The 16012-nt window shown below is 42.5% G+C and overlaps 1 protein-coding gene across 2 annotated transcripts; it reads right to left on the bottom strand.

Annotated features, from left to right (window-relative positions):
• Positions 1-274: 274 nt before the first annotated feature.
• Positions 275-14863, bottom strand: LOC311230605 (uncharacterized protein). 2 transcript variants are annotated; one of them, XM_084316933.1, is made up of 4 exons: positions 14741-14863; positions 13346-13554; positions 3472-3663; positions 275-1525 (listed from the first exon to the last, which is right to left on the bottom strand). In XM_084316933.1, the coding sequence occupies exons 2-4, from the start codon at positions 13545-13547 to the stop codon at positions 1197-1199; spliced, it is 723 nt and encodes a 240-aa protein (XP_084173059.1). In that variant the 5' UTR covers positions 13548-13554; positions 14741-14863; the 3' UTR covers positions 275-1196. The 2 variants fall into 2 exon arrangements, with proteins under 2 accessions (XP_084173059.1, XP_084173058.1); XM_084316932.1 differs by having other exon boundaries at positions 13346-13557; positions 14741-14847.
• Between the last annotated feature and the right edge of the window lie 1149 nt (positions 14864-16012).

The raw sequence follows: 16012 nt of genomic DNA, 5'->3' as shown, positions 1-16012 counted from the left end.
TTTGGGTCCCGTTCCTCTGTTCCCATAACATGTTGACTGTCTGTGGCAGAAGTTAGCTCAGCCTGATCAACCCGTACAAAACATGTGTGATAATAGAGAAGAAGTGTGTGGTGCTATGTATTGATAAGATAAGATATTCCTTTATTGATCCCCTTGGGGAAATGTGGGTGTCATAGCAGCATGGGGGAGGGGGAGGGGAGGTACAGGTATGGGCAGGGTGATAGTAGGAAGACATAAATATAGCCAATAAAACTTGATCTGAATATAAAAAAAATACAAGGGGAAATCTTTTTAATAATAATTGCACGCATTTGTGTATGCATTTGTAACAGTCTACAACAAGTAATTCCCAAGTTTACAAAAAAGAAAATAACATGCATTTATTAGAAATACTGCAGTTGAGAGGGCCCATATAAACCAATACAAGTAATAGCTTTGTTGTGTCTATCAATAAAAAAGTATAAAAATTACTCACTTTTCCCCTCTCAATAAAATATCATGACTTTCAACCTGCACACTTTAGTTGTAAACGCAGCACTGTCAAGACACCCGTCTTCACCACAAGGGGGCAATATAGTCCCACTGCAGCAGTCACCTTCAGAAACATCTCTCTCTCTCTCTCTCTCCCTCTCTCTCTTTCTCTCTCTCTCTACCGACTACCTCTCTCTACCTCTCACTCTCTCAGACTCACTCACTCACTCTCTGTGTGTGTGTGTGTGTGTGTCTCTCTCTCTCTGTCTGTCTCTCTCTCTCTGTCTCTCACTCTCTCTCTGTCTCTCTCTCTGTCTCTCTGTCTCTCTCTCAACCATATGAACCAGACCAGCTGGAACCAGTTCATTCCCGATTCCGTTTCAACTTGCTCTCGAGAGTCTGAAGTTGTATTATTTAGTTCACGACAACAGTGGAAGGGTTCCCTGTTCGATTCCCGTTCCTCCCGGGCAGCAGCGTGTCAAAGTGTCCTCGATCAAGACACACTTCGCCCTAATTCCTCACGATGTTTAGGTTTGGGCACCTCGCGTGGTCGCCTCCGCCGTCAGTGTGAGTGAATGGGTGAACGTGAGGAACAAAGAATTGTAAATCGCTTTGGATAAGAGCTGTTATATAAATGCACCATTTACCATTTACTTTGTCACATTGTCTCCGCTCTTGTCTTGCGTTCCCCGCTCCACGTTCTCGTCTTGGGTTCCCCACCCCTCTCAGGGGGCCCACGTCAGCCTCCTGGGTAACGTGCCGCTGTCGCCGCCCTCCTGGACGCCGCCGGCGGGGTGGTACCCCTCGCTAAAGGAGCGCATGGCGCTCTTCAGCTGAGAAGACGCCCGCCACGACTCCACCTTCCTCTCTAGGTCCAGCAGGAGGTCCGGCACGACGCACTGCTCCACCAGGAAGACCGCGGGCTGCACGACCAATAGGAGGGCCCAGCCCAGGGCGCCGAACCAATAGGAGGAGCCCAAAAGGGTGAAGTCGCGGCCGATCTCCTCCCGGTGCTGATAGGTGAAGAGAGACCAGCTGAGCAGGAAGAAGAACCCTGGAGGCGGGAGAGGAGAGAAGACATGTTCTTAATGTATAAAGAGGAGAGAGAGGACATGTTCTTAATGTATGAAGAGGAGAGAGAGGACATGTTCTTAATGTATAAAGAGGAGAGAGAGAGGACATGTTCTTAATGTATGAAGAGGAGAGAGAGGACATGTTCTTAATGTATGAAGAGGAGAGAGAGGACATGTTCTTAATGTATAAAGAGGAGAGAGAGAGGACATGTTCTTAATGTATGAAGAGGAGAGAGAGAGGACATGTTCTTAATGTATGAAGAGGAGAGAGAGGACATGTTCTTAATGTATAAAGAGGAGAGAGAGAGGACATGTTCTTAATGTATGAAGAGGAGAGAGAGAGGACATGTTCTTAATGTATGAAGAGGAGAGAGAGGACATGTTCTTAATGTATAAAGAGGAGAGAGAGGACATGTTCTTAATGTATGAAGAGGAGAGAGAGGACATGTTCTTAATGTATGAAGAGGAGAGAGAGAGGACATGTTCTTAATGTATAAAGAGGAGAGAGAGAGAACATGTTCTTAATGTATAAAGAGGAGAGAGAGGACATGTTCTTAATGTATGAAGAGGAGAGAGAGGACATGTTCTTAATGTATGAAGAGGAGAGAGAGGACATGTTCTTAATGTATGAAGAGGAGAGAGAGGACATGTTCTTAATGTATAAAGAGGAGAGAGAGAGGACATGTTCTTAATGTATGAAGAGGAGAGAGAGGACATGTTCTTAATGTATGAAGAGGAGAGAGAGGACATGTTCTTAATGTATAAAGAGGAGAGAGAGAGGACATGTTCTTAATGTATGAAGAGGAGAGAGAGAGGACATGTTCTTAATGTATGAAGAGGAGAGAGAGGACATGTTCTTAATGTATGAAGAGGAGAGAGAGAGGACATGTTCTTAATGTATGAAGAGGAGAGAGAGGACATGTTCTTAATGTATAAAGAGGAGAGAGAGGACATGTTCTTAATGTATAAAGAGGAGAGAGAGGACATGTTCTTAATGTATAAAGAGAGAGAGGACATGTTCTTAATGTATAAAGAGGAGAGAGAGAGGACATGTTCTTAATGTATGAAGAGGAGAGAGAGGACATGTTCTTAATGTATAAAGAGGAGAGAGAGAGGACATGTTCTTAATGTATGAAGAGGAGAGAGAGGACATGTTCTTAATGTATAAAGAGGAGAGAGAGGACATGTTCTTAATGTATAAAGAGGAGAGAGAGAGAGGACATGTTCTTAATGTATAAAGAGGAGAGAGAGAGGACATGTTCTTAATGTATAAAGAGGAGAGAGAGAGGACATGTTCTTAATGTATAAAGAGGAGAGAGAGAGGACATGTTCTTAATGTATAAAGAGGAGAGAGAGAGGACATGTTCTTAATGTATGAAGAGGAGAGAGAGAGGACATGTTCTTAATGTATGAAGAGGAGAGAGAGAGGACATGTTCTTAATGTATAAAGAGGAGAGAGAGGACATGTTCTTAATGTATGAAGAGGAGAGAGAGGACATGTTCTTAATGTATGAAGAGGAGAGAGAGGACATGTTCTTAATGTATAAAGAGGAGAGAGAGGACATGTTCTTAATGTATGAAGAGGAGAGAGAGGACATGTTCTTAATGTATAAAGAGGAGAGAGAGGACATGTTCTTAATGTATAAAGCTTTATGGTTTTAGATTAGATTAGATTATATTAGATTAGATTAGATTAGATTGGGTTAGATTAGATTATATTGGGTTCAATTAGATATATAATGTAATATGATATAACGTACAATACAGTATGTATTTGTACGTGTATTCTTTTTATTAATTAAATGCAATTAAAGCTCTTCTTCCCTTCTGTACCCATCGAAAAGAGATTTTTTTTGTCTAGATTTGAATTGATTTATGTTTTCACAATATGTATGTTCATCCTCCAGCTCTAGCCCATTCCACTGACCTGTAGGCGCCAAGGTGAGCAGCAGCAGGGTGGTCGGGTAGAGCGCCTGTCCCACCATGAGCAGAGAGCGCGTGTTGGAGTAGGAGCGCACCGTCTCAGACGTCCAGCAGAGGGCGAACAGGAGACACAGAGCACCTGAGCTCATGGCCATTAGGAACGAGACAACTCCAAACACCCTCTCAGCCTCCAGGGCTGCAAAACAGAGAAAGAGGGAGAGAGGGAGAGGGAGAGGGAGAGGGAGGGAGAGGGAGAGGGAGAGGGAGAGGGAGAGGGAGAGAGAGAGAGAGAGAGAGAGAGAGAGAGAGAGAGAGAGAGAGAGAGAGAAAGGGGGGTGCGTGAGGGAGGGATAGAGAGAGAGAGAGAGAGAGGGAGAGGGAGAGAGGGACGGGGAGAGAGAGGGAGAGAGGGAGAGAGAGAGACAGAGAGAGAGAGAGAGCGAGAGAGGGGGAGAGAGAGGGAGGGAGAGAGGGAGGGAGAGGGAGAGAAGGGAGAGAGAGAGGGGGGAGGGAGAGGGAGATGGAGAGAGAGGGGGGAGAGAGAGGGGGGAGGGAGAGAGAGAGAGTGAGCACAGCCTTGCTATTGAAAAGGGGAGGCACAGGAAAACCTGGCTTCCTGCAGAGCAAAGGCTGTGCCTGAAACTGAGCCTGAAACTGCATGAGATATACTTCCTCACCAAATGTGAAAAATATAAATATATTAGAGAAACGCATTTTAAATGCAGACAGTGTGTGTGTGTGTGTGTGTGTGTGTGTGTGTGTGTGTGTGTGAGAGAGAGAGTGTGAGAAAGAGACTGAGAGAGAGAGTGAGAGAGAGAGAGAGAGAGAGAGAGAGTGAGAAAGAGAGAGAGTGAGAAAGAGAGAGAGAGAGAGAGAGAGAGAGAGAGAGAGAGCACGAGTAATATCACCTTTGTAGTAATTAAACCCCTAGTTTGTCAATGTAACGTGGTGCATTAAAACTTCACTCCAGTACAACAGGTAAACAATCCGTTCATCATTCTACAGATGCCATAGCAACGGTACAACCCCCACCGCCTGTACCTGAACAAGCAAAGAGGAACAACAGCTGTTCCCTTTTAATTATCTTTTCCCCCCTCCTTTTTCCGATTTTTCTCCCATCCCCGTGGTGTAGTGGTTAAACACTGCGCCTCACAGCAAGAAGGTCCAGGGTTCGATTCCCGCTTGGGGAACAGGTTTCCATGATGCCAGTTACCCAGGTGGGGTATCTCCCAGGCCTTTCTGTGTGGAGTTTGCATGTTCTCCCCGTGCTCGCAAGGGTTTCCCCCCCCCCGATAAGATAAACCCAATGGAAAAACATGCACAACAACAAGATCGCTAACGCTGTGGCGTCCTTGACGAAGACGGACAGGAGCACTTGGATTGGTCCCCTGGCGCGGCTCACGTTGCGCCTGTCTGCTCCCGGCTGCCCTTGGGGGGGAAGGACGACGGGATGGGTTAATCGCAGATACGAATCGCATGCATGCATCGCATGCGTGCCGATTGATGACCTCTGAGCAGGTCCTAAATTATTATTATTCTTATTAGTCGTTATGCCAATTCCCAACCCCCTTCCTGGTTGTTGCGCACCCCCCCCCCCCCCTACTGTTGGTCCGGGAGGCCGGAGACTATCACATGTTTTCCTCCGACACATGTGCAGCCAGCCGGCAGCCAGCCTGGCAGTGCAGACTCTCACTGAGAGGGTGTAACGTGTGGAAGGTCACACTACCTCCCTCCAGATCCTTCCCTCGCTGTGCAGGCGCCCCGACCGAACTGTAGGAGTCGCTGTTTACAACGACCAGGACCCACCCACCAGCTTTCCCACCCCTAACACTGCCAATTGTGTTAGTATGAGCGACCAGCCAAGCTGGCAGCAACGCCGAGAGCTGGGCTCGAACCCAGTGTCTCCTGCGTTGGTGGCGAGTGCCTTGCCCACTACACCACCTAGCCGCCCAACAACAGCTGTTCCGTACGTCAGTGTAGTTATCAGTAGTTATGCCCCAAAACTATGGAACAAACTGCCGCAAAACATCAGGGAAGCCAACTCGCTAGACATCTTCAAAAGACAGCTTAAAACCTATCTCTTTGCTCAGGCATTTAAATGAAACATCAGGGATATCCTGACACAAATTGTACTTTACCTGCACTATTCTTATTCTGCCTACTTTTATACACTTCCTATCAAATTCATGTGTCGGTTCTATGCCAATTTTATCTCACTACCTCCTATGCACTGCAATTTTAAGAGCACTGCTCTGTTGTAATTCAAAATTGAACTATTTTATCAAACTTTTTACTTCTTACTGATGCACTGCTCTGTTGTATGTTAAATACCCTGTTGTATATCCGTTCTATTTTATCATGTTTAGCCTATTTTTAAACGGAATCCTTTTTAACAATTTTTATTATTTGTATTACTGAATGAAACTGTAAACAGAGAACCTATTGGGATGCTAGATCCTAATGTGAAACACTGTGATTTACCTTACCTTGCTACCTCTCTATCTTTTTTATGCTCGCTTATGGCTGTATTTTTTACTGTTGTGAAGCACTTTGAACTGCAACTTCTGTATTAAAAGTGCTATACAAATAAAGTTATTATTAAAGTTATTATTATCAGTGTACTGGTGACTCATGGCGGAGTGCTGATTCTGAATGTGTCAGACGACCACAAGAACAAGGCCAACAATGGGGGCCTGTGTCGGATAAAACAATGAACAGTAACTGGCAAAGGCCTGCTTTGTAGTTCCACAGTTCCCAAAGTAGGGTCCGGGGCCCGCCAGCGGCCTGTCGGGGTGGTTCCGTGGAGTCCGAGGCAAAGCGGTTTTATCTCTCTCATTCAGTTCATTCTGTAGACAGACGTCAACACTCTGGCGATAAGGTATCAGAATGACTGGTTCCACTGTAGGGGTCACTGTTTCACCCTCTCACTGTTTCACCCTCTCACTGTTTCACTGTCACCCTTCCCCCGAACTATGAATCACTAAAGAAATTTTTTTAACTGCTGATTGAAACGTACAATGTTACTCACTGTGCCTTGTATATATATTATATTTATCTATTTTTACCTTATTTTCTAGCACTCGCTTGTATTTAAATTAAGGCTGTCAAAGTTAACGCGGTATTAACGCACGATTCTATTAACGCCACTACTTTTTTTAACTCACGATTAACTTTTTTGAAAAAAACATAATTGAATTTTCTTTTTTTTACTTAAAAAAGATTTAATTACTAGACTTCACTCAGGTGTATTATTGATACTCTCATTGATACTATGTTTGTTTCTGACTCAAAGTGTGTGTGTGTGTGTGTGTGTGTGTGTGTGTGTGTGTGTGTGTGTGTGTGTGAGAGAGAGATAGAGAGAGAGAGGGGGGTGAGAGAGATGAGGAAGGGGCAAGAGAGAAAGAGAGCTGGGAGAGTGTGTGTGTGAGAGAGGGGGGGGGGGGGTGAGTCCTCAGCCCTTGTGTGGGTGAATGTAACAAGTTCCTAACGTTTTCTTTCCCCTATTATTTCATGCACACTTTATTCGTTGTTTTAAATTATTATTTACTTTTAAGTTATTTTGTGCATCACTCTGTTTTGAATTTGATGCAAATTTGCAATGCATGAGGGTCATCTTTTTGTGTTAAATGGCTGCATAAAGCATTTGTTGACTCATGTTGATAACAGTATTAAAACTTGGAACTTGAAAAAGATCTGTTTAAGGTAGATAAACAAATGTATTAAAGAAATGCGATTAATTTGCGATTGATCGCGAGTTATCTATGGACAATCATGCGATTAATCAGATTAAATATTTTAATCGATTGACAGCACTAATTTAAATATGTTTTTGTTCCACCCCCCAGGGTCGGTACCGACCCCTAAATGACATTATGATCATAGATCCATATTTTTCAGAGTGATGCAAAAAAACTGCGATTTTAAAATCAAACGTTTTCAAGTATTAACATCACTAACATGTCACAAAAGCATGTAGAATGTATATTATCATCAATACGTTAGTTTAGGAATAGGTTAAAAGTGCCAAAATATAGTTATACGTTTTCAATTTGCGATCGCCTAGCCAAGCCGAAACCGGAAATGGACATTTTGAACCATGGGAATTGTAGTCTTTTTGCAGCCATTTTGTAGAGGGCATTCATAGCAGTCGACCAGCGTTGGAATTTTTTCATATTCATATTCTCCTTTGTTTCATCACAATTTAAGCAAGCCTAGTAATAGACACAATATTTCGGACACTATGTGAATACATTCCCTGAGGTCCATAGATGTCCCTAGATACCAAGAATATGCAAATAGCCCTTGTAGAAGTGGAGCAATATTCCATTTAGCTAGGTATATATTTTATGCAGATTTTCACATTGTGTGGAACAGGTTAAGTATTGTGTGATTTTGTGTGAAGGGCGGACTAGCAAAGTAAGATTTCCATTGTATGGCAAACTGTCTGTTTAACGGTGCACATAAATAATAAATAAACAATCTTGAATCGTGAATCTTGAATCTTGAATCAGGGGATAATGTATCAGAATGACTGGTTCCATTGTAGGGGTCACTGTTTACACCCTTTCAGCTGCTGTACGGAACCAGACTGAATCACATCTGACAATACAAATATTCTAAAGTAGTTTAAAGTTTAACGTTTTGTTTTATTTGTCACGTTGATTGATTGATTGAAACATTTATTAACAGATTGCAGAATGGGTACAGTACAGTACAGCTGGGTGGGGTGGGGGGGGGGGGGGCTGTACATTGGAGGTGGGGGGGGGGGGTTGGGTAGGGGGTGGGTGGGTGGACGACACTGTACACTGTACATTGGAATACTGACAAAGCCATACTTGGTAATTTACTGTACAACTGGGTTAGGACATTTGTAGGGGCCAGTTTCGAATTGCAGTCTCCCGTAGGTGTTCTTTGGGTAGGGCGTTCCACATTGATGTGGCATAATTGCGAAACGTGTTTAGTCCCTTGTTTGAGCCGAATCTGGGTTTAACATGATACAGTATACAGTATACAGTACATGTACATTACAGTGAAATGCTTGGTTCTGTATGAGCCCCCTGAGAATGTGCTTCATACTGTCAAAAAAAAAAAAAAAGTAAAAAGAATAAAGTCCAAACACAACCTCAGCTGGGAAAACCTGACAAAATACACTGATGCTGCCCTACTGTTCAAGATTTTAAATGGCAAGGCCCCTCCACCTCTCAGTACTTTTGTCAAACAAAAAACATCTTATAATAGGTCCACAAGATCGAGAGGGGACTGTACTGTGCCGTTTAGGTCCAGCTCCTTCAGTCAGTCCTGTTTTCCAGTCAGAGCCACTCAGTTCTGGAACATCCTACCAACTGGAATAAGACACTGTGCTACCTACCACACCTTTACAGACAAACTCAAGACCTGGTAACCAATCAAACATGTGATCATCGGTTCATTGTGTATTTTATTATTGCTTTTACTATTATGTTGGATTGTGTTGTAAATACTGTGTTTTACTTGTAATGCTTCTGTTTTACATTAGGTGTATGGTTTTACAACATTTTGCCAAAAGGACTACAGTTGTGAATTAGCCAGCTGGCTAAAACTGGCACATTTACAGAAATGTTGATTCATTAATGTGTAATGTCCTTTTTTAAATAAACTGAAACTGAGAGTACAAAATGAATGACGTACAAAATGCTAACTTTTTAAAATGCTAAAAATTTGTTATGGATGTAGTGCAAATCTTTTTGTAATACATAAAAAAATTATGGTGTAGTGTTAAAAGTGCTTAAAGTAGGGTACTTGGGATAAAAATAAATAAACGTATACTGTATATAGGGGTCTGTGGTCTAATGCCTATCAAATCTGAGGCCTGTGACTTGATTGATTGATTGATTGAAAACTTTATTAACAGATTGCAGAATGGGTACAATACAGTACGGCTCAATACACACAATTGTTAAGGGGATTCAGACCAGAGAAAGACTTTCGTCTTGTTTACATCAGAGTCCCCCCATTTTCAATTCATCATAACATTTATGACATACACAACATACAGATAGACAGTACTGTTTAAGAGACAGAGTTTCTAAAAGAGAATATATACATTTGAGGGGGAGGAAATTGTACATTGGAGGGGGTTGGGGGGGGGGGGGGGTTGGACATTTACCGGGTCCAATTTCGACTTGACGTTTTGGAACTCCTGTTTTAGTTGAGGTTGAGCGGCTGAAAACACTACGATTCAGCCGACCCAGGATTTCAACAAGTATTGTTCGACGCAGCACTTTAACACTCTCCTGGGAATGTGGAGGAGGGCTACAGGGAGCAGGCTCAAACCTGTTTACCAGCGCAGTCCCATCCTCCCGGGCGTCCCAGGCGCCCCAGCCCCGCACGAGCATGTTGCCAGAAGCTCCTGACCTTCCCAGGTAGAAGACGACTTGCCCCCCCCCCCCCCCCCCCCCCCCCCCCGGGGCCACTCCCCAGTGGAACTAACCGTCTTATCAACTTCCCCAGCCGAACGGCAGGGGACTTACTTAACCCTTTCACTGTGACAATACAGAAGGTTAACCCTTTCACTGCCACACTACCAAAGGGTTAACCCCTTTACTGTGACAATACAGAAGGTTAACCCGTTCGCGTGTAACTGTTCCGCAACAGTAAGTGACTTCCGGGGTAGGCCTGATTGGCCCCGACAGGCACGTGACGCGGCAAACTCAGGACGCGCAACGAGGCTGCTGAGAGCTGTCGCGCGGAAATAGGCTGTCTATTGCCATTCTCTAACACATTCTCTAACCTTAACCAGCTCCTTAACAGCGCCTAAACTTAACCGTTCTAACCTTAACCAACTCCGAAACAATGCCTAACCTTAACCTTAACCTTAACCATGCCTAACCTTAACCATAGAAAGAATATTGCCATTCTCTAACACAAACTCTAACCTTAACCAGCTCCTTAACAGCGCCTAAACTTAACCGTTCTAACCTTAACCAACTCCGAAACAATGCCTAACCTTAACCTTAACCTTAACCATGCCTAACCTTAACCGGCGAAAGAATACACGTTAAAAAAAAAATCATGTTAAAAAAAAAAAATTCTATGGGATTCGAACTCGTCAAAAACGGACCGCAGGATCGCAGGACCGCTGCTCTGCGAGGTGAGCTGAAGCGCCAAACGAAAGTCATAGCGGATTTGGACGGTTACATCATTCCGCAAGCTCTGCCGCTCCGCTCCGCGGAGCGTGCCGCGCGGCAGAGAAAGTTGCGCGTCACGTGCCTGTCGGGGCCAATCAGGCCTACCCCGGAAGTCACTTACTGTTGCGGATAAGCTATAAGCAACCCGTTCACTGCCACACGACAAAGGGTTAACCATTTCATAACCACACTACAGAAGGTTAACCCTTTTACTAAGCCTTCTCTTAGTTTTAACCTTTTTATACATGTCTTGTGTGTTTTATCCCTTTTTTCTATGTTTTTATGCCTTGTTTTTTTAATTGCCTATGTTTTTAAAGTCTATGTTTTTACCCTGTAGCACTCTGAGATTTGGTTTCCAAATGTAGAGTGCACTACAAATTGAATGTATTATTATTATTATTATTATTATTATTATTATTATTTTATTATTATTATTATTATTATTATTATTATTATTATTATTATTATTATTATTATTATTATTATTATTATCACGATACAGAATGTTAACCCTTTCACTGCCAAACGACAAAGGGTTAACCCTTTCACTACCACACTACATAAGGTTAACCCTTTCACTACCACACTACAGACGGTTAACCCTTTCACTGCAACATGAAAGGGTTAACCCTTTCACTACCACACTACATAAGGTTAACCCTTTCACTACCACACTACCAAAGGGTTAACCCCTTTACTGTGACAATACAGAAGGTTAACCCGTTCGCGTGTAACTGTTCCGCAACAGTAAGTGACTTCCGGGGTAGGCCTGATTGGCCCCGACAGGCACGTGACGCGGCAAACTCAGGACGCGCAACGAGGCTGCTGAGAGCTGTCGCGCGGAAATAGGCTGTCTATTGCCATTCTCTAACACAAACTCTAACCTTAACCAGCTCCTTAACAGCGCCTAAACTTAACCGTTCTAACCTTAACCAACTCCGAAACAATGCCTAACCTTAACCTTAACCTTAACCATGCCTAACCTTAACCATAGAAAGAATATTGCCATTCTCTAACACAAACTCTAACCTTAACCAGCTCCTTAACAGCGCCTAAACTTAACCGTTCTAACCTTAACCAACTCCGAAACAATGCCTAACCTTAACCTTAACCTTAACCATGCCTAACCTTAACCGGCGAAAGAATACATGTTAAAAAAAAAATCACGTTAAAAAAAAAAAATTCTATGGGATTCGAACTCGTCAAAAACGGACCGCAGGATCGCAGGACCGCTGCTCTGCGAGGTGAGCTGAAGCGCCAAACGAAAGTCATAGCGGATTTGGACGGTTACATCATTCCGCAAGCTCTGCCGCTCCGCTCCGCGGAGCGTGCCGCGCGGCAGAGAAAGTTGCGCGTCACGTGCCTGTCGGGGCCAATCAGGCCTACCCCGGAAGTCACTTACTGTTGCGGATAAGCTATAAGCAACCCGTTCACTGCCACACGACAAAGGGTTAACCATTTCATAACCACACTACAGAAGGTTAACCCTTTCACTAAGCCTTCTCTTAGTTTTAACCTTTTTATACATGTCTTGTGTGTTTTATCCCTTTTTTCTATGTTTTTATGCCTTGTTTTTTTAATTGCCTATGTTTTTAAAGTCTATGTTTTTACCCTGTAGCACTCTGAGATTTGGTTTCCAAATGTAGAGTGCACTACAAATTGAATGTATTATTATTATTATTATTATTATTATTTTATTATTATTATTATTATTATTATCACGATACAGAATGTTAACCCTTTCACTGCCAAACGACAAAGGGTTAACCCTTTCACTACCACACTACATAAGGTTAACCCTTTCACTACCACACTACAGACGGTTAACCCTTTCACTGCAACATGAAAGGGTTAACCCTTTCACTACCACACTACATAAGGTTAACCCTTTCACTACCACACTACAGACGGTTAACCCTTTCACTGCAACATGACAAAGGGTTAACCCTTTCACTACCACACTACAGGTTAACCCTTTCATTACCACACTACAGACGGTTAACCTCGTAGTGAAAGGGTTAACCTTCTGTAGTGTGGTAGTGAAAGGGTTAATGCTGGTGAAGCGCACTGCCCCCCCCCCCTAATGTGTTGAACATAAACAGATTTGTTATTCACCATGTTGTCTGTCTATAGCGACGTTTGACCTTTATCGTTATTTTTTTTATAGTGGATACTAGGCTACAGTAAAAATTATTATATATATACGGTAAGAATAAATATATGTATACGGTATATACAGCATTATTGTACATGCTATTATACAGAGTTGTATGGGTTACATTTACATTTAGTCATTTAACTGAACGCTTTTATCCAAAGCGACTTACAAGTTCTGTACGACAAGTCATCAGGAAGGGCACAACTCTATCAGCTGAGTAACACTGTTCATCAAAGTGTTGAGTGCTACAGTGTAGGTTAGTTTATTAGGACAAGTGCATGACAGTAAGGTTAGTTAGGGTTAGAGTTTTTTTTTTATTTTTTTTTTAGATAATGTTTGAAGAAGTGCGTCTGCGTTATATGCAGTATGTTTGAGTAGGTATATAGAATGATTATACAGGTATATTCAGACAGATATGGATATAGGTAAGGATTATGTAGATATAGATATAGTATCTACAGATGTGTAAAAAGGATTATATGCAGCAGGTATATAAATGATAGCATGCCAGAGGTACGAGTTATTTGGAGTTGAGTGCAGCTCCGGTCGCTCACCTTTGAAGATGACGCCCTCTGGGTGCCGGGCCTGGGCCGTCAGCTCGGTGTCCGTGTCGCTCCACGCCGTCCAGAGACCCCGGCCCGCCAGCCAGGACGGCGTCCACACTGCGAACGATACGCACAGGCATCCCAGCAGCCCGACGCACGACTCCGCCAACCGGAACCGACTGATGGGGTCCCCCAGCTCCAGAACCGGCATTATACCGCTGCTGTCCCGGGAAGAGACCGACGACGAAGGGAGACAACAAGTAGAGACGACTCGAGTAGAGACAAGTAGAGACAAGTAGAGACTGGCGAGCTGGAGAACAACACGACTAACTCGTCTCCAAACTGTCCTGCGAGCAGAACGCGTTTCTGATTTAATTAAACCCTTTTACCCCCTGTAGGCATATTAACATTCCATGTCAGTGAAGTGGTTTTGTTTGCATTCGTTTCTTTTATAGTTCAATTTAAACTCTAAAAGATGTCTGTACATATGAATAATAATCATCACAATAATAAACATGATAATCATACACATATTTTATATCATTTGAAAGCCCTATAGTTGTGATATTTAATATGGTACCAAATATGAGGTACTTTGAAATGCCCAGTAACTAATAATGTAATAACAAACCCATGAGGTTCTGGAAGGGCCAGATTTGGAACAATAGGCCCCAGAGGGTTAATTCCGCCTGGATAATTTGTTGTATTTTGGGATGTAAAATGGTCAAAGAATGTCCTAGGATTAGGCTAAGTGTTTTGCCCTTTTTTCCTTTGTTACTTAATCTTTCAATATCTGGCAGTTATTTAACATTACTGTATGATTAAGTGTGTAACAACAAGGAAAGACAGGTAGTGGGGGGAAAGTATTGTTTTTAGAACTAGGAGGACTTTTGAAAGGCAACATCTTATGACAAGGTATGAGCAATTTAGCTAATATTAGGATTATATTCAAATGTATTGTCATCATACAGCACAAGTACAGTACAACAACAAACATCTAACCAGAGTGCACATGTTACAGTAAAGTGCAATAGTAATATACAATGTGCAGGTGATTAAACTGGGTATACAATATATGAATTAGTACTACTACTAAACTAATACTAAATTACTAGTACTATAGTTTGTCCAATTTAAGCATAGTTAAACGTGTGATTATGCCAAATAATGCCATTGTTGTTCCATATTGTACTATACATTCAACACTGCTTCGTCCCATTAGCCAAACCATGACCAGTGATACTGTATAATCTCATTGTATTGTTTTTTTCTTATAGCCTAATGTGTACATTAGATTGCCACGACACAATTACCCAATTATCACCACCATAAGATGTTCCAAAGATATAACTGAGTAACTTACAACATTAGTACACTACTCGTATTTAAAGCAGCATATCTTACCTTGTTGAAGAACAATCAGTGCTCAATGTCTCTGGAACAGACGCTGGTTGTATGTCTATACTGTACAAACAGGAGTCCAAACACTGATACGTAGTGACTAACAACAAGCAAACCACAAGCCCTCTCTCTCTTCTCACCCACAGACCATACAGTGGAACATGACACTGTGCCACCCCCCCCCCTCTCATGACACTGTGCCCCCCCCCCTCTCATATTGCTCCGCCAGTTAGAACGGAAACTCCCGTCAATCTGTGTCCGTTGTGTGACATCATCATCTCATGCTGCACGGAAAGTGAAAGCAATATCAACAAAGAGGATCCGATAAAAAAGAATAATAATAATAAACTGTATTTGTATAGCACCGTGACCTTTCCTTTCACACAAGAATTGCAGCCCAAATTCACAGGCAGCAGTGATGCAGACACAAAATAGACATAGGCATAAAATTAGCATAAAATTGGCATAATTCAGAGAATTGATTACATTAAAAAACCTCCCGAAAGAATTGTATAGTCCTCCGTCATTAAAATCTATAATAAAGATTGTAAAAGGATGTAACTTTGAACTTTGGTAAAGCAAGGAGGAGCAAATCAGACTTTGTTTTAAGTTGTGAACCAGTGGTTCTTAAACTATCTGACATGACATCCATGTTCCATAATAAGAGGAAGCCTGAGAAATGTATAGTCCCCTGTAAACACAACAGGAAGACAGGTCAAATGTCATTTAGATATAGAGGTGCAGTGGAGTGGAACAAACTACCATCAATATCAAGGAAACCCAGAGCGCTGCAGTGTTCAGATCCAGGATCAGGGAGCCGCTGTTTAGCAACCTGCCACTGTGATGTTGGTGCGACTGTATTATGTGCTGAACCTCTGGTGAACGATGAGTAATGTCTCTATGCACTTTGTTGATGAAAATAATTATTGTTTTTAATGCACCAATGAACATGAATGATGCTTTTTATACATACAAAAAAATTAAACATGAATACTACTACGAATGCACTTTAGATTATGCACTAAGAATGCTCGATGCACTTCAGATGCCATTGTGCCACTTGCAACCAGTAACAACAGGGACAACGATGGAAATAAGTCCTGGGCCCTCATTTATCAATGGTGCGTAAACTGCGTATGCACAGATATGTGCGTAAACCGTGCGTACGATCATTTCTAAGCAAAGTGTGGGACTTTATAGAACACTTTCTACGCATTATTGATAAATGAGGGCGCTGGACTTTTCGTTTTATCCCTGACAACGCAAATACAAATG

The sequence above is a fragment of the Notolepis coatsorum genome, assembly GCF_963971535.1.
Source record: "Notolepis coatsorum genome assembly, chromosome: 6".
NCBI lineage: Eukaryota > Metazoa > Chordata > Actinopteri > Aulopiformes > Paralepididae > Notolepis > Notolepis coatsorum.
This window is presented reverse-complemented; position numbering and strand designations above follow the sequence as displayed.